Source organism: Lepus europaeus, chromosome 17 (assembly GCF_033115175.1).
Source record: "Lepus europaeus isolate LE1 chromosome 17, mLepTim1.pri, whole genome shotgun sequence".
In the NCBI taxonomy this organism is placed as follows: Eukaryota; Metazoa; Chordata; class Mammalia; order Lagomorpha; family Leporidae; genus Lepus; species Lepus europaeus.
In genome coordinates, this window is record NC_084843.1 from 73,259,098 (window position 1) to 73,286,597 (window position 27,500).

General features: G+C 50.2%; 1 protein-coding gene across 1 annotated transcript in view; it reads right to left on the reverse strand.

Annotated features, from left to right (window-relative positions):
* Nucleotides 1-21,152, reverse strand: part of LOC133775819 (glutamate receptor ionotropic, delta-1-like) — a 194,224-nt gene extending 173,072 nt beyond the window's left edge. The window contains 4 exon segments of the mRNA XM_062214304.1: nucleotides 4,922-5,041; nucleotides 6,450-6,611; nucleotides 20,651-20,821; nucleotides 21,078-21,152. Coding sequence (XP_062070288.1) covers nucleotides 4,922-5,041; nucleotides 6,450-6,611; nucleotides 20,651-20,821; nucleotides 21,078-21,152 — 528 coding nt within the window.
* Nucleotides 21,153-27,500: the final 6,348 nt, after the last annotated feature.

The window sequence follows — 27,500 nt, forward strand, 5'->3', positions numbered from 1 at the left end:
AGACTGGCTGGCTGCCAGGAAACTGAAAGAGACTGTGGAAAGTGGGCTAGGGGAGTGAGACACCATCTCGAGTTCAGAAAGGATGCTTGGGCTGCTGTGCTACACACACACACACACACACTCACAGAAAGTCTGCCTTCCAGCCCCAGCATGGCCAAATGCTCCTAGCACTGCATAATTGCATAATTGGGTCTTTTCAGTCTCTGTGCCTCAGGTTCCCAAAGGCAACTGTGCAGAAAACCATGGAGATGCTGGGGACGGAGACAATTGTGACAGGAGCCTCGGGGTCCCCTGCAACCACTACACATGTGCTTCCAGGACTGTTTAGTATATGCAGGTTCTCATGAGTCCCTGCTTGGCCAAATTTTGTAGAGCAAGAGAAAAGCAGGCACGTCCCGGACTAAATACTTCCTTGGCCTCTCTCGGTCCCATCTCGATTCTCCATAAAAAGGAGCAAAAAGCAGCCGTGGTCTCTCCTGCCACACCAGGCTGGCATTCATTCTGGACATGAGACAGAAAGCAAATGCACAGGTGATCTGGGTACTCCTGCTGCCTGTTTCCCCCTCTCTGGCCCCAGGAGACCCACTGTCTTCTGCTGCGCCCACAGTCAGGTGGCTGCCTCACGGGAAATCAAACTCAAGAGGCCTGAAGGCAGCTGGCAATTTTCCCAGGGTTTTACTGAACCAGGGACCTTGAGTTAGGGGAATGGAATGGGTCTCCCAAGCTGGTGTCATTAGGGCAGAAAAGGGTCATACAAACATGTTTCCTCAGCGCTGTTAATGGGGTCTCAATCCAGGCAAGTCTGCTTGGGCATTAAAGGACAACTGTTCTTCCACGGATCATCCCAACAGCAAAACAGTCATGAAAATAAAATCCCGCCAGGCTGAGGCTCCCCGGATCCCTCAGCCCTCAGTTTTCATGAGCCGTAGGCACCTGTTTCCAGGTGCGGAAGGGGCCAGGACTCTGGTCTAGCACAGGGCTTGGTGATCCCAGCTGTGCCTGTCAGGGCTGCATGAAGCAGGCTTTTGCACTTGGGGTGGGGAGGAGTTCAAGCCCAAGGCCCTGTAAAGCAGAAGGCTTGGTCCTAGGGCCTACCTGAGTGTCTCTGCTCTGGCAGTCTGGGGTTGAGAGGTTTAGTGAGGGCCCTGTGGGTTCCAAGTGCTGCCCAGGGTCATCACGCTGACCCACAGACCCCCTCCATTCCACAAGCAGCTCACGGCACCTGCATCTTCCATCTGAGGAAGGTTCAGAGAGGAGGTATGGCTGCAGAATCTCAGGAGAGGCAGGCCCAGCAGCAACACAAAGGCCCCTGAGTCGATGAGACAACACACATCTAACGGGACCTTTATACACAGTGGGCGCACAGTAGCTCCTGCTCCACTCTCCTGTCCCACACCAAACAGATGCTAAGACTCCTCCCTCTGTGAGGACTCCACTACCACAGATCTGTCCCAGCTCATGTCGCGTGTGAAGGACATTTGCATGGACAACCTCACAGGACCCTCCTCTGGGGATTGCTGTCTGCTCAAAGGGAGTAGAAAGTTCTGGAGCTCTCATCACACTTCTGAGAACATGAGTGTCCCAGAGGAAGGTGCACACCATTGGCAGGATGGATGCCAGAGAACGCCATCGAGAGCCAGAAGTGACTCCACTGCAAATCCTGCCCCTGGTGGCAGGCTTGTGCCGGGCAGCTCCAAGTACAACCCTGAGACCACTACCACTGTTCCTGGAGCTCCCCAGCAAGCCGGCGACATTGACCCTTGGTTTTGCCATCTGGCACTCCCTCCACAAGAACGCATTTCCTGGATGCAATCATTTAATTAGTATTTGCCCAGCACCCTGCAGCGAAAGACAATCACCCACGCCTTCCCGCCCGTGAGAAGGCTGAGTAACCCACAACTTCCCGGTGCCACTTCATCTAAAATGTCTGGGTGACTCACCCTCCCCAAGGGCCCCCCAGGGCACTTAGTTTAAGAAAATATCCATTTGTTCCCCAAGTGAGATGATTCCTCTTGACATGAATTTTAAAGAAACTCCTTGGTGTTTGTTTGGTTGAATTTCCCATGGTTCTGTTCAGTTTCTGCACGGGATCTGCATCATCTCTGTGCAGCACTCTTGACCCTGCCCCGCGGGGCAGCACTCAGCAGTCAGAACATGGGGCCTTCGAGCAGCTCTGCATCAGGGGCCACTTCAGGGGGGCTCCTCCATAGCTGATCTCGGCACTGCCTTTTTGTACTCAGCACCCTAACCCTACCCCCAGATCTGCCACTCATCCTCAGCTGCTATCTCTTACGGGAGCATCCTTTAAGTCACACCAATTTCCCAGCATCCACCACCAGGAACCCCAGCTCAGCCCCACCTTGAAAGCCTGTCCTATGCCTGTGATGCTCCCCCAGCCCCATCCGAATGCCCTCCCTTGCTTGATCCTGAACCACACCCCCCACCCAGTTCTCGATGCACCCTGGGCCTGAATCACAGACATTGGCTACGGCAAATCCCATGCCCTGCTTCCCAGATAACTTCTCCTTCACAGCCATAAGCTGACAGGCACACAGATAACAAGCAGGATATGCAGTTATTAGGGGCAGATTTTAAAATGACAAAAGGAGACATTTAAAAATAAAACCCACTTGAAAATCAGCTTCCATTGCAACTCAATCACACACAGACCTCCTGCTCAGAAGCTCCTCAAACTGGAGATTCTGGCTCCTATTGGCTTCGGGGGTTTTGAGGACTGTTGCCTTGGCAACAAGGAAGGCCCAGACACCTGAGACAGGACGTGGAGGCCACTGCACCTGCCCTTCTCAGACACCTGGAGTGGGCAGTCTGGGGCCAGGCAAGGGGCTTGGGTGTTAGAAATGAGGCAAAGGAAACTCCCCCACCCCACCCCAGCCAACATCCATGGGAACCTTGCAGTTAAAGCCGAGCTTCATGAAGCAGGTGGGCGGCAGGGAAGGAGCCAGTGGGCAAGGCCTGATTGTCCCTAACCCTGGAGGAACACTCAGGGATGCAGGCAGTGCCCACATACTGTGGCTGATGGGAATGGTCACTTCAGCAGGGCGCTGCACTCTGCAAGCTCCTTACTCTCCTCAGTGGTGGACAGAATTCCTCTCTGCACTGGCTTCCCTTGACCAGGTGGGAGTCCCAGTGCAAGCTGATTTCTCTTGAGGTCATGACTCTGCCCAATGCTGGCCACCCATCTGCAGCCCACAGCCCGAGCTGCAAGCTTTGGGCATCCCTAGAAGGCATCACAGGCCAACCCGGACTCCCACTGACAGAGCAGGACCCCTGGCTCTCCAGGATGTCACCAGGTAGTCATCAACCCCCACGATGACGCCACTAATGCAGTGCTGAGTTCTGAAATGTCATTGACCCTTGTGTGTCAGCATTTGTACCGTGGCCAATTACTGAACCTCCTAGCACTCACATGATCAACCTACAACTCTATCTTCCAGTGCATGATGAGCTGGGTGTTCCCCACCTGCCCCATCACACAGGGGCCTGGCGATTCCAGCCCCTCCCTTGGGAGCCAGTCCCCTGCCTCTGACATCACCGATGAGCCTTGCACACTCTTTTTGCTCTACAGCTCTCACCAGCTCCATACACGCCTCCTTTGGCCCTGGTCCTACAGGAGCAAACCAAGGAAGTCTCCCAACTGGACTCTCAATACCAAACATCACTTAACCCTTGCTTGCCCCTCCACTGCCCCTGGCCAAGCCAGGAGGCCATGCTATGGGGCTCTTGATGAGCATCTCCAGTCCCTGCTGGGAGCTCATTGCTTGCAAGCTTACATCTCCCAGGCATTGCCATTAGTGAAGACATCATCCTCCCCAGGGTGTAGAAATGTGTGTGTGTGTGTGTGTGTGAGAGAGAGAGAGAGAGAGAGACGGACAAAGAGACAGAGAGACAAAGAGAGAATGAGTGTGAGACTACATGACCCTGTGCCTGCACGTGTGTCAACCAGTGAATGTTTTCATTCTTTCCTGAGAAGCTGGAATCCCCATGGGCCATTTAGACCATGAACACTCTGTCTCTAGCCCTGACACACATATGGTCCTCCTGCATCCAAGCCAGCTGGGTTGGCCAGGCCCTGGGGTGGCAGCCACAGCTCCCACCTGTACAGAACTATGGGTCCACAATGGCTTGCCGTGAGAGTGACCAGCCCATCTGATGTCAATGTTTGGATGATTATCCCAGCCCCCTGCTTGCCATGTGGACCTGCTGGTCCCCGATCTTACTGACTTTGGCATCACAGTCCTCCCCTCTGGGGTGTGAGGGAGGGTCCCCACTCTGAATTAAAAGGCCACTTAATGATATTTTTGATCCTGAACAAACTGTCTTGCACCTCCAAGAGGAAAAACAAGAGGCAACATTTCACACTGCCCAGTGTGCCACCTGCATCAGCATCCAGTTAGAACCGGGCCTCACCTGAGTTACTCAGCGAGCCCATTCCTCACTTCCTCATGGCTCCAGCACTCCCACCTCCCACCCTCCTTGCTGTCCAGTGTTCCGTCTGTGGCCCTGTCTCATCCTTGGATCTGGAGGAAGCTCTGGCTGTAACCTCTGTCTCCTGCTTCAGCCACGATTCATACTCGCTCTCCACTCTGTGCTGATTCCACCACACTGGGAATCATTCTGCCCCTTCCAGCTTCCAGGCGGCCCTTCCAGCTTCAGGGAGCAGGGCCTAGTTGCTACCAGGGGCCCTTGCTGTACTCACAGAGTGCACGAGCAATGCTGTTTGTTTAGAAACATCTCTGCTTCCTCTCCAGGATGCCCCCATAATGCCAGCCTCAACACCATGAGTGGCAGAGGGATTTCTGTTCCAGCTCCCACTTGCTGGGGACGCATGGCCCACACAGCTGTCACTGTCTTCGATGGCACTGCAGTAAGAAGATTGGGAGGCAGGGAGCCTCTAGCTTACCTTACGCATGTCTTTGCCAAATGTCTCGCTATAGGTCGTGCCCAGGATTTCAAACTGGACGTAGGGATTTGAGCTGTCCTCGCGAAACTCCATCACCCCTGTGAGTCCAGTGATGTGGCCCTGCAGGAGACAAGGACAGATCACTGAAGGGTGGGCAGTCTCAAAGGTTAGGAAGCACAAAGAATGCAGCCACCAAGACAGGGCCTGGAGGAGGGCAGCCTGTAACAAGAACAGAGTCTTTTGCAGACCTGGGCCATGGAACAGAATCAGTACTTCCCAGGCCACCTGCTTGCAGGGGACATCCCTGAAGACTTGTCTTCATGTTGTTCATGTCGTCAATATGTGAGGAGACCCTTCTATGAGCCAAGCACTGTGCAGGACTGACAGCTTGAGTCCCGACTTTCCAGAGTGTTAATGCTTTCTTGCAACCTGACCCATGGTCTCCATTTTGCAAGAGGAAGTCACAAGGCAACGAGAACCCACAGGTCAGGACCGTGGGGGTGAGGACCAAGAGCCTACAGGTCAGAAGCATGAGTGTGGGAAGGGAAAGCCCAGCTCTAGTCCACCAGGCATTGCCACCTGGGCCACGTTGGCCAAGTCATCGTCTATCTGCCTGCTCCAGGCTAAAGTCAGTCAGGCTCACATGATAGAGCCTGTGGGAACTGAAGGAGAAACCACATCCAAAACCCAGTGTCTGACACAGCCTGGCTGTCATGAGCTTTCCCCCCTTGCCTTTGCTCCCAAAGGGGTAGCAGGCAGTGGTGGCTTAGTGAGCTGGGGCAGGCCTCTTCTCTCCTCAAGCCTGGGGAGGGGGCTTCAGCAGCCTCCCTTCTGTGAGCCTGGAGAGTTCCAGAGATTGCACTGGCCCAGGAAGAGGCCTGGGCTCTGCTGTGGGCTGCAGTAAATTCAAACCAACATCACAACCTGCTCTCTGCTTCTGAAACCACACACAGTGTATGGTGAACAAAAACTCCAAACACTATGGATTTCCCTAAACGCTCCTCTGAAGCCTCGGAAAGCCAATTCGCTCAAACACGTCTTGCATGGATTTCTGAGTTCACTTTTTATATCCAGGCTCCAGCACATGGGGCATTTCACTAGCGTAGAGGACACACACACACACACACATACACCAAGGACCTATGGCAGGGCCCAGTGAAACTACCTCTCCTATGCAGAGAGGCAGCCTGTGTGGAGGGGTATCTGACAGGCACGGCACAGAGAGCTGCCTTCAGAGTCTGTTTACCCATAACCTTGGCAAGCTCCTACATCTCCCTGAAGCCCAAGCTCCTCATGTTAGCATGGAGATAATAATAAGAACAACACTATCCATGGGCCCCAGCTCACCCAGCCTTCAAATGCTACAATAGGAGGACTGATCAGAAGAGAGGCCTGGGAAGGCCCCTCCTGGGATAGCCACCCAGAGGGCCCAGCTGCAGGCCGGCTGCAGGATTGGCAAAGACTTGGGGGTGTGAGGAGTGGTCCCTTGCTCCCACCTTGGTCTGGAAAGGTGTCCCCATGCACACACCTTTTTGATTGTGTCCAACATGGACCTCCCTCCGTTCCATGGCTTGGTGGACTTCCGTATGCAGTTGAGACTTGCCATGCTGTGCCACTTCCGGTCCTCCAACTTCCTGTGAAAGGCGTTGGCCAGCATCAGAACACTGTCATACAGGTAGAGGTTGGAGATCTGCAAAGACAGAGGAAATGAAATGCCTTCAGCTCATGCGTTTCCAGACACAGAAAGCTGGGGTGGTGCAGGACTCCGACCCTAAGATATGGTCCCCAGCGCTGAGGTGTGGCTTCCAGGTGTTCATTCGACAGCCCAGGCAGGTGCTGAGATGCTGAGTAGGATAAGGCTTATCCCTGCAACAGGTATGAGAGTGGGAGGTGGATTTGTACAACCTGAGGGAGACCAGCAAGACGAGCACCATGACTGAGACATGCACCTGGGCAGGTGACCTGCTCAGGTGATGAGGGATGAGCAGTATAAAGAGGGCACAGCATTTGCATCAAGGTGCAAAGGGGCAGGGCCACTTAGGGCAGCACCTACCAAAGTTTCCATTGAAGAACCAGGTAGTAAAGACTTGGGTGCTGCTGTCTCTGTTGTAATCACTCAACTCTATTGTTAGTAACCTGACAGCAGCCTGGATAAGACATGAAGGTGTAAGCACAGCCACGCGTAATAAGATGCCATTTATCAAAATGGCCTGTGTGCTGGGTGCACCCCCATGGCCTCAGTTGGCCAAACTCTGGGTCAGAGGAACTGAAGGCAGTTCAAGATCAAGACTGTCAACAGGTAAAGCAGAGAGGATGGGCAGGATCCACAGGCAGGCAGGGCCAGGGCCAGGCAGAGCCATGGGGGTGGGGGCTATGTGCTGAGGACTAATAAGGTGACTTCAGAAAGAAGGTCACCACTGGTGGGTCTGTGCCCAAACAGCTGGTGATCAACTTGGCCTCAGAAAAGACCATTTTGGAACCCCAGAAGAAGCTATGGGCTCCTGGCTTTGGCTGGGCCCAACCCTGGCCATTGCAGCCATTTGGGGAGTGAACCAGTGGATGGACAATCTCTCTCTCTCTGTCTTTTCTGTCTCTCCCTCCCTCTGTGTAACTCTGCTTTTCAAATAAATAAATAAATCTTAAAAAAAGACCACTCTGGTCTCAGGATGGGCCCAGGATGAGAAGCTGGAACAATGCTTGCAGAGCAATCCTCCTGTGCATCCAGGGGTGACTGTAATGGAAGACTCCTGACTGGAGGGGTAGGAAGGCCTACACCTGCCTGCTCAGTAGCTCAGCAAGAGCCTTCACAAGGAGGAGGGTGCACTCATTCCCAGATGTCACCTTCACACCATCCCAGCCCTCAAGGAGGCATCGGAGGAGGAGGGAGTGGTCGCGGGAGAGGTAACGTCCACCCGCGGTCAGGTTAGGGCCCCTTGTTACTAACTGTTGCATAGACAATGGCCAGCAAAGTGGGTCACAGGGACCAGTCTCTGAACACCTGAGCAGCAAGGAGCCTGCTAAAAATATTTCAGGAAAACAAAACCCACCGGATAGAAACAGGAGACTATGTCAGCCTCACAGGAGGCCTGGGAAGATCAAATATGCTCCTCGGAATACAAGAAGTCTCCCCTTCTGCCCCCACCTCTCCTTCCTCAACGTGTTCCCTCACCCCTACACCTCCATGCCTCCGTCTCTGTCTACACTTCCCTCCCCACACATCTTACTCTGGATGCCGCAGACAAGAACATAGTGGTGGAACTCATCCCCCACCACTGAAGCTGCAGTCAGGGTGGGAGCACAGGAGGGGACACAGGACATCAGACACATGGGCTCTGCACTGTCCATCCAGTTGCTCATGCCACCCCTCCAGGGCCATTTCCACAGGGGCACATCCAAGCAAAGCCGACCACTTTCCCTGGAAGTCTCCCCATGGGCTGGACATGGCTAAACAGCTGTGTCCCATCTGTCACTGTCCTGTGCTCTTGCTGTGCCTGCTGCAAGTGTGAGAAGTGGGTGGAGGTGGGTCGATGCTCAGGAGGTGGCCAGAACATGCCTGGGTGACTGACCACAGCTCACCAAAACATGGGAAGCAGCAAAAGCAGTGACTGGGCTTATCCTTGTCAGGTGTCAACTAGCAACAGAGAGGAAAAGTGTTCCAACAAACATGCACCCACTCCCTGTCTGAATCATGACAGAATCGTGTCCTGGTCCCCTCAGGGTGGGAGACTCATTCGCCTCAGGGAGCAGGGATGGCCCATGCCCTGCCCCTCCCTGCTCCCCCCAGTGCTTGGGAGCCCCCACTGATGCACAGCTGCCTTCCCTCTCTGGAACACAAGCAGAATGGAGCTTTCAGTAGAAGAGAATACAAACCACTAAGAGGTGGCTTCGGTTTTCTTTTCTCCCAAAGAATAACTCAATGCTGAGAGTCCTTGACAAAGTGAAGATTTCTGTTCTCAAGATACACACAGATCTTGCAGGCACCCACTCACCACGAGGACTATTTATCCAGCCCAGACCTTTTTTTTATTTTATTTTATTTTTGACAGGCAGAGTGGATAGTGAGAGAGAGAGACAGAGAGAAAGAGAGAAAAAGGTCTTCCTTTTTGCCGTTGGTTCACCCTCCAATGGCCGCCGCTGCTGGCGCGCTGCAGCCGGCACACCGCGCTGTTCCGATGGCAGGAGCCAGGTGCTTATCCTGGTCTCCCATGGGGTGCAGGGCCCAAACACTTGGGCCATCCTCCACTGCACTCCCTGGCCACAGCAGAGAGCTGGCCTGGAAGAGGGGCAACCGGGACAGGATCGGTGCCCCGACCGGGACTAGAACCCGGTGTGCCGGCACTGCAAGGCGGGGGATTAGCCTGTTAAGCCATGGCGCCGGCCAGCCCAGACCTTTTGACCCACTCCCACCCCCATTCATGCACTGAGGGCAGAACTCATAGCACCTCTGCTGTGGCCCAGACAAACACCCAACATAAGGTACCTTTTCCCCTCCAGCACTTCTAGCCTCAGTGAATTAAGGTAATCAGCAAATGTCTGGATGCAGAGAGGAAGCAGCAGAATATGACTAAGAAAGGCCAGAGGAAGCCTTCAGTCCTCCCACAAGCGTGTCTGCTGTAAAGAATGAATGCATTCCAGCTCAGAGGAGCAGGCTGGAGCAATGCTCTTTTCCAAGCACAGATAGGCCCTGCTCACCACCACCCCCAGATCTCCCTGAGAACACCCTCTTCTGTGCATGCATTCTGCACTGTCAGTTCATGAATGTGCTTACCTCATCAATTGTTGAGTTTCCTAAGGGCTGTCTCTAGAATCCAGCACCAACCAAGGAACATGGCTGGTGCTTAACATGCATTTTATGAATGAATTCATGGAAGATACACATAAAGCAGGAACAGTGGATGGATGGGTGTGTGGGTGGACAGCTGGGTGAGTGGATGGACGAATGAATGGATAGGTAACTAGATATAGACAAATAGACAGATACATGGATAACTGGATGTATGGATGGAAGGACAAATATGTGAGTGGATTTTTGGGTGAGTGGATGTATGAATGAATGGATAGGTAACTAGATATAGACAAATAGACAAATACATGGATAACTGGATGATGGATGGAAGGACAAATATGTGAGTGGATGGGTGGGTGAGTGGATGGATGAATAACCAGATAGGTAGGTAAATAGATGAGAGAATGATAGAGGGGTGGATGAATAGATAGATATAGGTAGATATATAGATATGTGAATAGGTGGGTGGATGGATGGATGGATGGATGGACAGATGGGTTGTTGATGGGTATATGGGGGATGGATGGATGGACAGACAGATGGATGGTCTGACCTCCTGCTAAGAAGACACACACTAACTGTATTTCACAACAACAAAAATATACAAAACAGACAGGAAGAAGAAAAGATTGACTGCCTCCAACTTTGACTTGGGTGGAAGACTCCTTTTCCGAAACAGCAATTAGCTTCTCATCAGAGCCTACTTGAAAAGCCTTCTAGCTCATCATTGGAACTTTTTCTATCTACTCTACTCACCCCTTCTCCTTCTCCTGGTAATACGCTGTCTCCATATTTGTCCCTGCCTTAGTGTTGATCTGTGGATGCCTTTGGCCCCCAACCTCAGCATCATCACTTAGGTAACCTACTTTGTGATTTCTGACTTTGGCTTATGGTTCACTGGGGGAAATGCAGCAGGTGGGGATGGCATTGCCTTCACAATCCAGTTGTCTGGGGAAGAGCTGCTGTGGGGATGAGATCAAGAGAAGATGGGAGAATGGCTCTCTAGACCAGGGGCCCTCTCCACAGCCTGGTAAACTTAAGGCTTTCCTTAGGGCAGGTGGATGAATACAGCATCAGAGCTTGGTCATACCAAGCCCCCAAGACAGTAGGGGTGGTCTTGAAGGAGAGAGGCCCCCAGCTGCAAGAATACTCACTCATCACCTGTCACAAAGAGTCAACAGCTCAGGCTAAGGTCATGGACCACAGGGAGAGAAAGGAGCCTGGCCTGAAGGAGTCTTGCCTCCCTCCTTCCCATCTCAGATAAGACACAGCATATAGCTCATGAGCAAAGATCAGCCAGACAGGGTAGATACTGTCTAGTTAAACCTCAGTCCATGAAAATGAGAGCCAGGGATAGGACCACCTGGGAACAGTGCTCCACAAAGTGAGAGGAGGGAAAAGTGCCTCTTCCCAGGTCAGAGTCAAGTTGAAAACCAAAAGAGAAGTCAAAGTGTCAAGGCCAAGGGCTTTGACTGCAAAGCAAGACTTAGAACCAAGTCAGAGACACCAGGAATGAAGTCAGGGGAAGAAGAAAGGGGCAGGGGTCTTCCTGGGAGCCTGTGGGCTCTGTGCTAAGTGAGGAGAGAGCTGGCTGGTTCACTTGGCAACCCCAGAGACATACGCCAGCTTATAAGTCCAGTTTCCCTCTCACTCTTTATGATACAGTATGACTCACACTGCCATACATGCAGCATAGGAGGGTGGCCCAAGAGCTTTGCCAGCCTTGCTCCCTGTTGGACCCCCAGTGCACGGATACAGCCACACACTGAGTCAGTGTTCACAGAATGAGTGAGTTACATCTCCTCCTGCGCCTACTTGTTTAGTGACCCTGAGCAAGCCATTGAAGACTCTCAGACTTATCACAGCAAAACACAGTGTGATCAGGGCCCTGGGAAGGTGCAGACAGCAGCCCTGGTTTACTGCCCCTGTGAATTGCAAATGACACATTGTCATTTTTTGGAGAGAGCAGAGCTAGAAAGGAATGCAAAGGGCAAACAACAGACCTAAGCGGCCCCTGACTTCAGAGTGGGTGAGCCGAGGGCTTATTGGGGAAGTCTGCATGGGTGAGGCACACAGAATGTGGAGTTACTGGGAAGATGAACTCAGATCTGGCAACAAGATCTTCTCCTTCTTTCAAAGTGTGCAGGAGTCATGTCTGGATTCTGCAGCTTGTGGATCAGAAGGCTGACAAAGAAGCCATGCTAAGCACTAATCCCCAACTCTATGTGCAGTCTGCTAACCTGGACACCTGGGCATGCGTCCCTGGCCCCCTCCCAGCCCCAGCACAAAGCCACAGCTGTCACTGGTCCCGGGTTTGTCAGGGCTGCACACCCTCAGGTGCCATGGGGCTGCCCTTTGATGGGAAGGTGATAGCACTCCCTGGGGCGTTCCACGGAATGGAAAAATGGAGGCAGGCGCAGTGTGTATGTACCCAGGCTCCTAAGAGTGAGCTGCACAACCCACTGCACTTGAAGGGCTATTTGGCATAGTTGATTTTGCAATGAGACCACCCAGGTGTGCAGGGTAGGTGAGGAAGGTAGGCAGCACATGGTGAGAACAAGGGCCAGCCGTCACCCTGCACCTGTAACTCTGTACATAGTCACCTGGACCTGTCCCCTGTGCAGGCTCAGGGGTTACAGACCTGAGGAAGTCCTTGGTGAACTCTTTAAATTATCACCTCCCACTGCATCCTTCTCTCTCCCTAGGGAATTGGTAATGGCCACTCACCTTTCTCAGATGCATCTCCTGCCAGATCACAGCTCCTTTGATTTGCTTCCCAGCACTTCTTGCCTCTCGTCTCTTGGCTCAGGTACAATGAACTCTGCCCCTGCTCCACCAGGCCTCTGGACTTTTGTATGTGCCATTCTCCTTAATCAGAACACACTACAAAATGGAGCTTAAAAGTCCCAATTTCAGAGCCCATGCTGTGGCACAGTGGGCTAAGCCTCCACCTTTGGCACCAGTATCTCTTATGGGCACTGTCTGTGTCTCAGCTCCACTTCCGACCCAGCTCTCTGCTATGGTCTGGGAAGGCAGTACAAGATGGCCCAAGTCCTTGGGCCCCTGCATACACGTGGCAGACCCAGAAGAAGCGCCTGGCTCCTGGCTTCAGATCAGCTCAGTTCTGGCTTTTGTGGCCATCTGGGGAGTGAACTAGCAGATGGAAGACTTTTCTCCCTGTTTCTCTCTCTCTGTAACTCTACCTCTCAAATAAATAAAGTCTTTAAAAAAAAGTCCCAGTTTCAGGGGTAGGCATTTTGTGAAGCAGTTAATTTTCATTGGAGACCTGCATCACACACTGTCCTGGGTTCAAGTCCCAGCTCCACTTCTGCTCTAACCTTCTACTAACATGTACCCTAGGAGGTAGCAGGTGCTGGCTGAGTCCCTGCCACCCACTTGACACGCCTGGATTGAGCTCAGCCTGGCTCAAACTGGGCTGTAATGCAAATTTGAAGAGTGAACCAACAAATGGAAAATGTCTGTATGTATGTTTCTGTGTATCTGTCTGCCTTTCAAATAAATAAAAACAAATAACTTTTTTTTAAAAGTCCTAATGTTGAGGGGCTGGTGAGAATTAAGAGAACATTTGTGAATGATTTCACGTAATTATTGGCATGAAGAAGTGATTAAAAGAGTGGCTGTGGATTCATCAAGGTTGAATGACTAGTTCTACAGCTGTTCGTAGGGGGCCACACCCAGGTAAACAGATTGAGGAGGTATTTGCAAAGTGACATCCCTTCTAGAAGATGAGCGATGGCAGTCAGAAGCCGACTTGGGAGCAACAGAGGAGCTGGATGCACACCCACACTCCGCGGGAGCTGCCCAGCCCCTCTCAGAAGCCCGCACTGGTTTTGCATGGGATGGGAGCGTCCAGCCGCACTGTTACTCACTCACTCAGAAGGCAGAGACTCAGCCAGGAAACAGGAAGCAGAGGATACATTTCCGAGAGGCAGAGGAGAGAACTAAGCCATGAGCACTTGTTGGGGGCTTGCAGCTCTTTGGAAACCCAGGAGACACAGATGGCTGTTGGACAGAGACCAATCACAGACATAAGCACCAGTGACAGGAAACCAGGTTGGATTTGTTGAGTTTGCACCAAAAATCCCATATCAATAGCTATATTTTATTTAGGAGAACACCTTGTGTCAGCAGGAGCAAAGGCTACCAGAAAGACGGTTAAATTGATCTTTATGAGAAAATAAGAATTTAGAGTCAAGACGCAGAGGGAGCAGACGAGGATGGAGAAAGAAGCCAGCCAGGTGGAGAGGCAGGGAGCCCTGGGGCACAGGAGCAGGGCTCAGCAGCAGGGTTTGGTCCACAGAGACAGTCTGTGCAGCTAGGACCCACACCACGCCCTACCCCTGCCACCAGGGCTCCTGGCGGCTCTGAGACACAGAGGCTGACTCAGCTTGGGCCACTATAACAAAACACCACTGACCTAGTGACTTATAAGTCACAGGAGTTTACTCCTCATAGTTCTGGAGGCTGAAGGTGAACACCCAGACAGGGGCAGGATCATTGTCTGATGAGAGCCCCTTTCCTTCCTGGCTCGTGGCTGGCTCCCTCTGGCTGGGTCTCCAAGCAGTGGAAGAGAAGGACTGTGGCCTCATCAGCCCCTCTGTGGGCCTTTGGCCCCTCCAGGAGGGCTCCCTCTCATGTCCGAATCACCCCTCCAAAGCCCCACCTCCCAGTACCATCACCTTGAGAGTTAGGTTGCAGCTTATGACCCTGGGGAGGACACCAGCCTTCAGAGCACAGCAGGTGATCTGTGCATGTGGGGATGGGGGTTTTGTTGATAGAATTTCCCATCTGGGCAGGTACAGGGCAGATGCTCTGGTCAATCACTGAGTCCCCAGAAACAGAATCAGGACCAGAAATAATAAAAAAAATGAGCCCCCATAAAATGGGCAGAGCTCCTGGGGACAGCGATTAGTTTCCAAGCCTATCCGCACATCAGCAGGCTGAGACCTCTGTGTGTCCCCACCAGACGGCAAAGGAGAGGTCTCCACAGTACAGCAGGGTACATGGATGCGCAGCCAGGCTGTCAGCCTCCCAACACTCCCAGCATGCTTGTGGGCTCCAGGGTAAGTCTGAGACCTCAGCAAGCCTCACTAGATGCCATGCTCTGGGGCCCAGGTATTCTTGTGTACCTGCTGTATCAAGGTAAGGACCATTCTTGGGAAGATGAAGTAAGTGCAGGCCAGCATCAAAACCGCAGGTCCAGCTGCACACTGCATCAATCCATTGTCTTCTCCTGCACCGAAGCTGGTGATGCGGAAAACATTCTCACTGAGAAAGGCCGCCTTTCCTTCGGGTTTCTGGACAGCCTGATTTCCCCCTCCCTCCATCATTAATCAAGCAAAGTGGCCTCTTCAGGGAGACATCACAGAGACAAACGGCAGGGACTGACCTCTGAGCAGACCCTCAGTCCAGCTCTGGTCAGCCCCCAAAGTCAAACAAGCCACTGACAGAAGGTCCAGCTGGGAGCACAAGCTGATGTCCAGATGCCACAGTTCGAGGAATCTGTCCCCAGGCAAGAGTTCTCTGCCAAACTGCTGCTGGTCCACCTGTCCTGAGAGAGCGCACCACGGCCAGGCCTTGGGGAGGGAGCAGATGGTGGCAGAGGGCAAAGGGGTTGCAGAGGCCAGATCTGAGCAGCGAGTTTGCCAAGGGGAGAGGGGCATCTGCCCAGACCAGAGGCTCTCTGGGCTCAGGCAGCCCCCTTGCAGCCAGCGTGGTGAGCAGGTGCACCCGAGGAGACCACCTGTGCAATTGTGTCTCTGACAAAAGCTTCCCTTTCTCCTAGCACTTGTATGGGTCTTAGGGGTTAAGGAAACTATTGAGAGTGACATGAAATCCAAGGTAGCTCTGTGTGAGCGAGGAAGCTGCAGCAGGAAGGCATCTACTGACAGGTTGACAAAAAACCTTGCAGTCTGGGAAGAATACAGAAAGCCCAGAAGAAATCGTGATGTGCAGGGCAGGGAAGACGGGGCCTGCTCTAATGGAGTGAGCCTGGGGGAGGCGTGATTCAGCCAAGCCATTCAACAACTGTAAAATGCTCAGGGAGCATTCCACAATAACACCACCATGTTAACCTGCACAGCTTAACCCAGGCATCATCGGGCTCCACAGTGACCAGACAACAGGGCTTACATCATTGGCCTGTCACCCCCGGGGAGAGAACATCTGAAAGCTGGTGGGGTGGTGGTGCAAGCAGGAGCCCTGAGGAACTCACTGGGCAATGCCATGTTCCAGAGACACAGCAGTAACGGATTCTCCAAGCGCAGCTGCCCCTGCCTGTGAAATCATAGCAAAGTCACAGGGTTCTCAGGGATCGGTTATCGCTTTTATGACTCACTGAGTCAGACAAGCCCTAAACGGACTTGTCAAAAAAATTCAAGAATAAGAAATGCCCAAATCAGACAGTGCTGGGTAGGGAAAAGTAAACAGCAGCACTGCGTGTTGGCAAATGCCAGACTTTTGGAGCTACTAGAAGCTACTTATTTAGGTATCTTTCTCTCTGCTAAACAGGGACCAAATTGATTTGCTGTAATAGTGCTTGGTTGGCTACAGAACACAGCGAGCCCTGACCATGGGCCTAATAGGGGAAGATGTAGTTTCCAAGGTCAGCTCAGCAGCAAGGCAAGAGACGAATGCGCTCCCAAAAGCACCCTGTTCTTGATGGTCCTCACAAAGACGTATCATCCCAGGAGCAGCCATCTGGGAGAGGAGCTAAAGTTGGACCAGAGAGCTCCATTTCCAACAGAATTTTCATTAATTTCATCAAGACAAAGTTAATAATCCATGACACAAATGTTTTTTTTTTTCCTTGAGTTGGTTGTTCTAAACATGTTAGAATCTTCTCGATAAATCTCACAGCTAGAGGCTAGTAGAAATTAGTTTGCGTTCTACACTGCCATTAAGAAAGAAAGAAGTTGTAATAGTTTCCAGAGGAGACTTGAAGGGAATGGCTTGTAAATGAGATGAATCTACAAGCTTCCCAAGTCACTTCTGGGCAGGATGAGTAAATAAATCCACATTTCTCTCCCAGCGCACTCCCTACACTGAAGATGATGCAACAAATGGAGAGAGATTTCTTTAAAAAAGTGTTTGGCTTACATATAAAGAGGCTTCTAGGGACTGTTAATTTGTGCCAAGAATTACAATCTTTTTTTTCCCTTAAGTTTGATTCATTGATTTGAAAGGCTGGGTGAGAGAGAGAGAGAGAGAGAGAGAGAGAGAGAGAAATAGACAGAGATTGTCCATCTGCTGGTTCACTCCCTAAATGGCCATAATGGCCAGGGCTGGGTCAAGCTGAAGGCAGGAGCCTGGAATTCCATCTCTGGGTCTCCCAGGTGGAGGGCAGGGCCCATGTACTTGGACCATCATCAACTGCCTTCCCAAGCACGTTAGCAAGGAGCTAAGTTGGAAGTGGAGTAGCTGAGACTCAAACCAGTGCTCACAGAGGATGCCAGCGTTGTAGGTGGTCACTTAACCTGGTGTACCTCAGTGCTGGCCCCAAGACCTGCATTCTTTTTTGTTTGTTTGTTTAAAGGTTTATTTACTTATTTGAAAGACAGAGTTACAGGGGATGGGGGGGAGACATAGTGAGAGAGAGAACTTCCATCCACTGGTTCACTCCCCCAAATGGCCACAAGGAAGCCAGGATTAGGAGCTTCATTTATGTGTTACACATGGGTGCAGGGGACAAATTAAATAAATAATTTTAAAAAAACTATATTTAGGAAGAGAGATTGACCACATCATACCAGAAAAAGAAACAGAGGCCATGAATAGGTTGAGCCTTTCCGTGGAAGCCCTGAACACCACCTCGAACCCTCTCAGTAACAGTGATGTGAGGTTGTTAATAGCCCAGCCCTGTTCTGAGTGCTTTTCTTATAGTCTCCCAGTTAATTATCATTAGGACTCTAGAGGGTTGGAAATATTCTAATCCCCAACTCACAGCGGAAGAAACTGGGGCACCAAATGACAAATAAATACCAGTAATAATTCAAGAACTGGTTAGTAACTAGAGTTCCTGGGATCTGAACTCAGGTGAGCTAGCACCGGCTCTGCTTCTGTTGTCTTTACTATCTCTGCAAGATCTCTACAGTGTTGCTCTTAAACCTTGCCCCTCAGGTAGGGCCTGGGTCCAGCAGGAGCAGAAAGAGGTAGGGTGTGTCCCAGGGTTACTAGGTCCAATGTTGTGTTTGCCTTATTTGGCAGTATCTAGCTGTACCACTCAGCCGTGCCTTTGTTTATCCTCTTAAGTAACGGGTGGGTGGATGTCCTCAGCCAGACTCCCTCACTCTGCCATCCTGTCTCAGCCTCCAACAGGCAGCCTCTTTGCATCCTGCAGGTCAGATGTGCCATCAAAAATCCCACCCGGGTCCTTTAGTCCACAGCACAGCCTCAGCCACAAACCTGGACGAGAAGCACCTGCTCTTTCCCCAACCCGAGCAGGTGCAGCCCCACTTTGGGCAGTGGAAAGCAGCCCATTCTTTGTTCTTTAAGTGGACGGAGTGCAGTGTGACAAAGCAGGGATGGGAGAAATGTACTGGAGATGTGAGTCTGGGCAGAGGCAAGGAGGACACGTTTGTGCACAGGACTGGAGCCCTTCAAGGTGGGAGAGCCGGGGAGCCCTCCTAGGGCATGCAAGCCCCACAGGGGGACACCTCCTTCTGTCTGAACCTGCGAAGGGATTGCCCCTGTCCTGTGCTGGATGGGATCAGGCACAGGCCGCTGGACCTTGGTATCTAACTCTACTTCAGTCCATGTGGAGAGTGGGAGTGACACCTTCAGAGGGGTTTATGTAGTCCTTGCTGCTGCTTCCAGACTCCAGAAAGGAGAATGACAGAACAGGCCAGCAGCATCCAAAAATGTAAAACCACGTCAAGAGCTTTTCACTCTGATGGGGCTGTATTGTGGTGCTGTGGGTTAAGATGCCATTTGCAACACTGGCATCCCATATTGGAGTTCCAGTTTGAGTTCCAACTGCTAATGCACCTGGGAGAGCAGCAGATGAACAAAGTACGTGAACCTCTACCACCCAATGTGGGAGACCCAGAGGGAGTGCCAACCTCCTGGCTTTGGCCTAGCCTAGCCCTGGCCATTGAGGCCCTGTGGGAAATGAACCAGTGGATGGAAGATTCTGTCTCTCTCTCTCTCTCTCATTGCCTTTCAAATAAATAAATAAATCGTTGAGAGAGATCTCTACTCTAACCCATTTACCCAGGGCTCTCAACTCCATGGTCTGCAGAGACTTTCACACCACTCTCTTAGTCAACCTCCACCACATTAGAAAAAAACCCAGGGGTCAGCACAGTGGTATAGAAGGTAAAGCTGCTGCCTATAGTGTAGGCATCCCATATGGGTACTGATTTGAGTCCACACCACTTCACTTCTGATCCAGCTTCCTGCTAATGCACCTGGAAAAGCAGTGGAAGATGGCCCAAGTGCTTGGGCCTCTGGCACCATGTGTGAGACATGGAAGAAGCTCCTGGCTCCTGGCTTTGGTCTGGCCCAGCCCTTCGCCATTACAGCCATTTGGGGAGTGAACCAGCAGATGGAAGCTATATCTCTGTTTCTCTCTCTGTAACTCAAATAAATAAATAAAATACACTTTAAAAATAAATAAACTATACCATTTAAATAAATAAAACACACCTTTCCAATAAATAAAATACACCTTTCAAATAAATAAAATACACCTTTAAAAAATCCCCAGACATCTAATAAGCTCCATGGGTGCTTGGAGAATGGGATCACTCCAGCTAAATTCATGTCTGCTGTTTCCCAACCACGGACATGACACATCTCATGTTCACTTTGTGGATTATTTCCTCTCCCCCTCCCCCCAAATACAAGAGCCTAGAACAGATTCAGTGCTTTGGGCTTTGGCACACAACACAGGTCCACGGCCCACTCGAGATTCCAGCAGAGCCCCTCCCCAACACACACAGCCCTTGACAGAGCCATGTCTAGCTGTCCCTGGGTGAGGCTGGCCCTCAGGCAGTGGACACAGTCACCTCCATCCTGAAACTCTGCTTCCCATTGCCTGTGCCTGTCTGGGTAAAGAAGGCAAGATGGCTTCCAGTGCTGAGTGGTGAGCTGATGGCACACAGACTCCCAGGCAATTTCCACAAACCCCAGTGGGAGAAGAGACCTCCTGTCATGTGGCTTCCACTGGGTACCAACCACAGTTTTCTTGTGCACAACAGCAAATGGCAAAGTGCATTCATGGCAGCCTGGGGGCCAGGGGAGGGCACTCTCTGCCCTGTCTCCTTGTCACCCGCAAGCATCCAGAGAGAAAACCACATCGTAGGAAAGGCACAGAGCTCCTCATTCTATTCTAAGGTCTCACGACCACCGAATGCCAAGTACAATACACCACAGTGTGGATGAAGGGATGATTTTGTGCCTCTTACCTTGGAAGGAAAGGGAAAAGTGAGCAGGTCACGGCCCTGCACCATTGCCCCTCCTTACCCAGCTGGGGATGCAGCATGCAAGCAAAGTGTTAGAGAAGTTCTGAGACTTTTTGCAAGAGCCATGTCTGTGCCAGTGGCTTCTTACCCAAAAGGGCCTTCAACAGGCTTAAAATGATGTCTTCCCAAAGGAAGACTCCAGCCCCAGCCCAGCCAGATGAAGCCATCCGCACAAACCCACAGCCTAAGACTGACATCTGCTTCTGCAGTAAGCACATCACTGTTAACTACCACAGGCACCCGGGGACTTAACACGGCCTGCCTACTGGCAACAGGCAAAACTGCCTGCCAGTGCCACTCAGAGGCACTGCCTGGGCAACTGGTTTCCTCTTCAGCAAGGGACACAGTTATAGGAATCAAAGTAGGTGGGCAACAGCGCTCTGCAGGTGCCCAAGGGTGCAGCTCAGAGTTTGTCCCCCTCGGTGGCTGAGTCCATGGTCCTGGAGGCTGAACACTGACCTGAAGCATCTGCAGGTAGCCTTCCTGGGGGTTGCAGAGCAGGGAGGAGATGCGGTGATTGTTCCTCATACACTTCTGGTTGTCCTTCGTGGACGGGAAGATCTGCCGGACCACGGTCATCCTGCCGAGGGCACTGTGGACCAGATCCAGGATCTTGGGATCGCTGATTTCCTGGGAAGAAAACCAGATCGTGCTTACCAGCAACCCACAAATGGTTCCTGCAGAAGGTCTACCAGGAAGCATCGAGGCTAACACATCCTCAAGAGCTCAGGCCAGGGAGGTGAAAGGACTGGGCCCATGTCACACAGCTCAGTAGTTGCTTGTTCACAGATAATACTGAGATGCAAATGAGATGGTTCACCATTTTCCCTAAAGGCCAGCAAGAGATGAGCAAGGTTTCCACGGGGTCAAGATTTTAGAAACCCACACTGCCAAACGGCACGGCATGCATCAGCCCACACCGAGGAGAAATTTCTCGCTGGGAGTCATCGATCTTCTGCATACAGGGAAAGCTGGGGTTTGCCAACACAGCTGCTCAAATGCGGTGAGTTTCCTGAAATTCTTTATTAATGACATTCACGTTATACAAGTATTTGCGTTCAAATTCTGAAAACATATCTGAGTTCATGCACTCAGGCCTCTATTCCACAGGCTCTGGCCCACATCACCTGTGACGCTTGTTCTGTTCTGAGCACCAGGGATAAAGCTGGGCGGCAGTTGGTGCTAATCCCATCCTGCGGATTTCCTGGTCTTTGTGGGATGACATAGGAGGTGTGTTTCAAACATTTGTAGAAAAGGGAGATTAATGGATATGTTTGTTTAGGGAGAAAAATTCTGAAATCCATGCATAGTTTTGTTTTGTTTTTTTTTTCATAAAATTCATTTGTAGGAACTGGAAGAACCCCCACCACCACACACACACACACACACACAGAGTCCACAATTTCTGCACCAAAATAAATGTATCCTGTAAGTCTATTTTCTGTGCACATGGTGAAGTCCCCTAGTATGCCAAGTGTCCCAGGGTAAGGAAACCCATTGTGTTTTCCCTGTTAGCTCCTGCACCAGGTTCTTCTCCTACAATATCTCATTAGTGCTCACAACCACCTTGGGGATTCTATTAGGCAGAGCCCATTATTTCTCACTATTATCCCATTTCAAATGAGCAGCCTCAAGCACAGGACTAGCACGGGAGCTCCTTCCAGGAATCAGCACCCACACTGCACCAGAGGCTGGGGATGAACTTGGCAGCAAACTGCATGGACACGTGTATATAGGGGAGGGTGCTGCAGTGGAGGAGTGGGTGCAGCCTCAGGAGACAGGGGTGCAGAAGCCACCCAGGGCAAGGGCAGGTCGCTGGCCCTCTGGAGAGAATGTGGAAGGAGGAGCTGTCAGAGAGGAGGCTGGAGCTGTGTGTAGGGCACATGAGGCTTCAGGGGGTTAGTTAAAGACCCACTCCGAGGGTGATAAGAAGCTCTTGAAAGGTTTCAGACACAAATGAGCTGCAATCAGATCTACATTTAACTTCTGGCTGTTGGATAGAGGATTAGAAAGGAACAAAAGTGGAGGAGGCGAGAGCAGGGAGGAGAGCCCCAGGCTCCACAGCTGGTGCAACACAGGCACTATGGAAAATGGAGACGAATCATAAGCCAAGAGTTCCAGCAGTGGGAGAGAGGGCTAATCAGGCTAAGGAAAGCTCAGGCTCACTGTCTCTTACAAGTGATTGAGTCAGTGGTTGGTTGCAAGTCAAGATTTTAACTCTAAATCACTGTCTTAAAATAGGTCTTAGGCCAGCGCCACGGCTCAATAGGCTAATCCTCCACCTAGCGGCGCCGGCACAACAGGTTCTAGTCCTGGTAGGGGCGCCAGATTCTGTCCCGGTTGCCCCTCTTCCAGGCCAGCTCTCTGCTGTGGCCAGGGAGTGCAGTGGAGGATGGCCCAAGTCCTTGGGCCCTGCATCCCATGGGAGACCAGGATAAGCACCTGGCTCCTGCCATCGGATCAGCGCGGTGCGCCGGCCACAGCGCGCTACCGCGGCGGCCATTGGAGGGTGACCCACGGCAAAAGGAAGACCTTTCTCTCTGTCTCTCTCACTGTCCACTCTGCCTGTCAAAAAAAAAAAAAAAAAAAAAAAAAAAAAAGGTCTTAAATCCTTCTCCTTGTAGATGACCCGTTCTAGCTTTGAGACATTGTGATGGTGTAATGGAGCTAATGAGGTTAGAAATTAAGGTTTTGAAACCATGTAAAGAACACAACGCTTTCAGAGGTAGGAAGGGACAATGTATTTCAGAAGCGGATACGTGTGTGTGAAGCCTAGTCAGTCCAAACCACAGATGCAATTGGGAGACTGTAAAAAACCAAGAACCGTGTCCTTTTAGCATGAGCAATAGTTCCCAGGTGCACTGAATTGCAGGGATCACTAAAGAATTAAAGTGCAATTACACCCTGGATGTAGGCATCATGGAAGTTTGCACTTCAAGTGTTCTGTTTAATGCAGATGATCTTGCAGGATTGCAACCCATGGGCAGTCAAAGAAACTGGAAAATGTTCACGTCTCAGGACCATAGGCTGGGATGAGTCCAGACCGCAGAGTGCACCCGCTGGTGACCAAGGCCCTGCTTGGAGTATAGGACCCAGGATGAGAGCAATCACACCTTAACCTAAGAGGGAGCAGGAGTACAGGAAAGCCCAATGAGCCACCTGATTAGCTTTACCTTGCAGAAGGAAGACAAAGGATTGGAGGAAGAAACCTTATCTAGAAAAAGCGTGAGGCTGTGATTCTTTGGGATTATGCAAAAGTGGATGACTGAGAGCCATAAAGGAAAGGAAAGGGTGTGCTCCGGCATCCTGCCGTCCTCAATTTCTCTTGCTGTCAGAGGTACTGTTCAAGGGTCATTGTCCTAGAAGTCCCTCTATTAGGTCTCCCCCACTTCAATTTCCTGGAAGGAGTGTCAGCAGCACTGAGCCCTGCCCAGTGTACTTCCAAATACCTGAGAATCGGATTCCCAGGAAATCTGTTAGAGAGCTGATCTACAAGTGTCCCATAGTCCCTTTCTCTAAGCATGACCATCCCCTTCCCTGGCAGCCTGCAGCAACACCTGCAGGGAGCGGCTGAGTGAGCCAAGGGGAGCCACAGCACTGAAGGCACTTGGGGCCTGCCCCCAGCTGTCCCTGTCTGCAGACTGCTCCTTTTCCATTCTGTCTGCCCAGGACTCCGTGAGGACTTGGCACAGCCCTCTGCCAGCCCATTAGCTGCCATATGCCCTCCTCACAGGGAGGCTCTGCTGCAACCTTGTAGACCTTCCTGTCTTCCTGGCCTGGGACTCATCCAGCTGCTCTGGGTCAGAGCACGTACACTGCCTGCTGATGCACTCCCACCCACCTACCCACACTCCTGGCATGACCCTTATGTCCAATGCAGCGGCATCTGCCATCGGTGTCTAAGAGTTCACAGAAGCAACTTTCCTGATTCCTTGGGGGTAACAAAAAAGGAACCCCTCTTCTCCTTGCCCTAATTCTGAACCTGTATAATCAGTTTTAGCAGTGGCATGCCAGGCCCTGCTCCTGTCCTGTTGGCCCTCCTGGGTCTCTTCAATAGCGCAAGGATGTGTGTACAGGCAGGTGCTCACTCCCTGCACTCTGCTGTCAGAAACCACTTGGCAGATTTACTCCAGGTCAGCCTGCGGACCACCCATGAGAGACCCCAGTCTCTGGACCTTCCTATGGGAACAGACAACTGTAATAATAAGCAGCCAATTTAAACATCTGTTTGAAAGAATGAACTTTCCCTTTGTCTCAAATGAACATTTCTCCCAGGTAGTGCTCTTGATGGGCAGAAGGAAAAAACAGAAATACCTCAGACAACATGTCACTGGAGTGTGCAAGCTCCAACTGAGGAACCTTTCTTACTTTGTTACTTTTTAAGTTCATATTGTGAAATATATCTCATGCACAAATGTTACAAACATTAGATATGAAGAATAAAGTGATTTTGATGCGCCTTTTGTCAAACTAAGAAATAAATGCTACCCACATCTAGGTTGGAAGTCTCCCTGTCCAATGTATACTCCCTACTCACAAGAAGTGATCTATGTCATGCTATGATTTATGCATGTAACATGAATAGCATATTGCTTAGTTTTGCATGCTTTGTGTATGCTAAGCTCCATGCATTCCTACCACAATTGTGTCTTAACATAGTGGTCCTCAAACTGTGTGTATCAGAATCTCTTGGGGAACTTGAGAAAATTAGAGATCAAGTCCTGTTCCATTTCACCAAGCAGAGACTATGTTCTTAAACTCCCCAGATAATCCCAATACTCAACAATGCTGAAAACACTGATTTAACACCAAGTTTTTATGATTTATGCATAGTGTTGGGTGCAGCTCTGGCTTATTGATTTGCAAAGTTGCACCCCACAAGATTGTATTAAATGACCAGTGCCACAATTGATTTGATCACCATTTGGATGCTTTGTTTGATTGCTACTGAAAACAAAGTTTCTTTCTTCTGTATGTGTCATGATGTTCTTTCATAAGAACTTTTCTAGAACATATATCTAGAATTAGGATTATTTGAAAAGAGAATGTACAGATGCCCAATTATAAATAATGCCAAATTTGCAAAGAAATTAGGCCAACTTGCATGGTAGACATTTCTGATCTTCTGTCTCTCTGCCTACACCTGATGACTTCCTAAAATCTGCCAGTCTGATGAGTATGAACTGGAGCATTGTTAGGTTTTACTTCTTTGCTTCTCTAATTTTTCACAGAGGTGAATATCTTTCATATATTTATGCATCATTTATATTTCCTTTACTGAACTTATGTTTGTAGTTAATTTCCATTGGGTTGGGTCTCTTGCATACTGATTTGTGGGATTTTTCTTTTTATTCCAAATACTAAGTCTGTCATCATCTCCAGGCACTGGAATGGGCAGCAGAAGTGGCCTGGAGACCATCTCACTTGGCTCACTCTTCGTAGAGAGGCTTGCTTTGCAGTTCCTTTGCAGGACCACGTCAGGTACATTCATTTCATGGGAGGGTATCTGTGCTCTATTTTTAGGTCAATTACAGAAGGGCTATGTCTATTTCTCCTTGTATTTTGCCTATATTTTCTTTATATATCTTGAGGGTTTTTAAAATTAATTGCACACAATCTTAGAATTAGCTCCTTGCCAAAATGAACCTTTTATCATTCTGTAGGTAATCTTCCAATTTCTAGTAATCCATCTAGTAATCCGTTTCTAGTCTATTATGTCTGATATTATACCAACTTTATTTAGATTAATTTCTTTCCCTTTTCCCCATCTCTTTGCTGTCAGTGTTTCTCCAAATTGGGACTGCTAAAAATGAAATATACTAAATAATTTTTACATCTATATTTGATGTTAGAAGAAACAGCAATCTATTTCTATTGATTATAATAATTTACATAATTAACTGGATCTTTACCATATTAATTACATTACATATTTTGCTGTTTTTTCTTTCTTCCTTTTTCATTTTCCCCTTGGAGTGAATTTTTCCCATTTTAACTTTTACCCTCCTTCAGAAGTTACATTCTCTATGTTTTCCTTTCACTGATTATCCTAGATATCTTAATATCTGGTGTGACGGCTGAATAATGCCTCCAAAGATATTCCAGGCCTTATTCTAGAGGCAATGAGTAGTATATTATACAACAAAGGCAACAAAGTTTCAAGTTAATCAATGTTTTCACTCTTCTTCAATGTTTTCTCCCAATCACCATCATCCCAACTATTGATACACCAACAGCACATAGCACTTTATTTCCTGTGGCCTCCTATTATGCATTATTTCCATTGTTTAGTTAATTTTATCATTCAACCAATATTTGTCAATGTATTCGTCAGATTTTTTTTTTTCTGGAACTCAAACCTTGCATCTGAGTCCACTGTCCTTCTCCCAGAGGTCTGTTGATGACAAACATGGTTTTTGTTTCCAGAAAATGTCTTGATTTAGTGTCATTCTCAAAAGCCACAACTGTAAGTTGAGTACTATGCTCTCTTCAGCACATGGAAAGTAGCAGGACACAGTCTTCAGGCCCCTACTGTTGTCCAGAGTTAGAGGCTTAGGATAACAGTTTTATTCTGTTACATTTCTACAGGTCAGAAGTCCAAAGTTAGTCTTGCTGGACTGCAGTTAAGGTGTTGGGAAAGACACAGTTCCTGAACCATTCCCTACCTCTTCCAGCATCTGGTGGCTGCTGTAGTCCATGGCAGTGGGCATCACTCCAACCTCTGCCTTCAAGGTTGCATCACCATCTGCTCCTCTGTGTAGTCACACCTTCCTCTGCTCTTCCTTATGAAGATGCATGAGGCTGCATTTTGTACTCATCCAGATCATCTAATGTAGTCTCTCATCTCAAGATTATTAACTTTATGGCACCTGCAAAATCCCGTCGGCAGTGTAATGGAGCGCTCATCAGTTCCAGGATTAGGCCTGAGATATCTTTAGAGGCCATTATTCAACCAGCACATCCAGATATTAGAAATCCTTCAACTGGGGCCAGCACTGTGCTGTAGTAGGTTAAGCTTCCACCTGCAGTGCCAGCATCCCCTATTGATGCCAATTTGAGTCCCGGCTACTCCACTTCTGATCCAGCTCTCTGCTAATGGCCTGGAAAGCAATGGGAGATGGCCCAAGTGCTTGGGGTCCTGCACCCACATGAGAGACCCAGAAGAAGCTCCTGGCTTCTGGTTTTGGATCAGCCCCACTCTGGCTATTGAGGCCATTTGGGGAGTGAACCAGAAGATGGAAGATCTCTCTCTCTCTCCCCCCACCACTGTGTGTGTGTGAGTGTGTGTAACTCTGCCTCTCAAATAAAT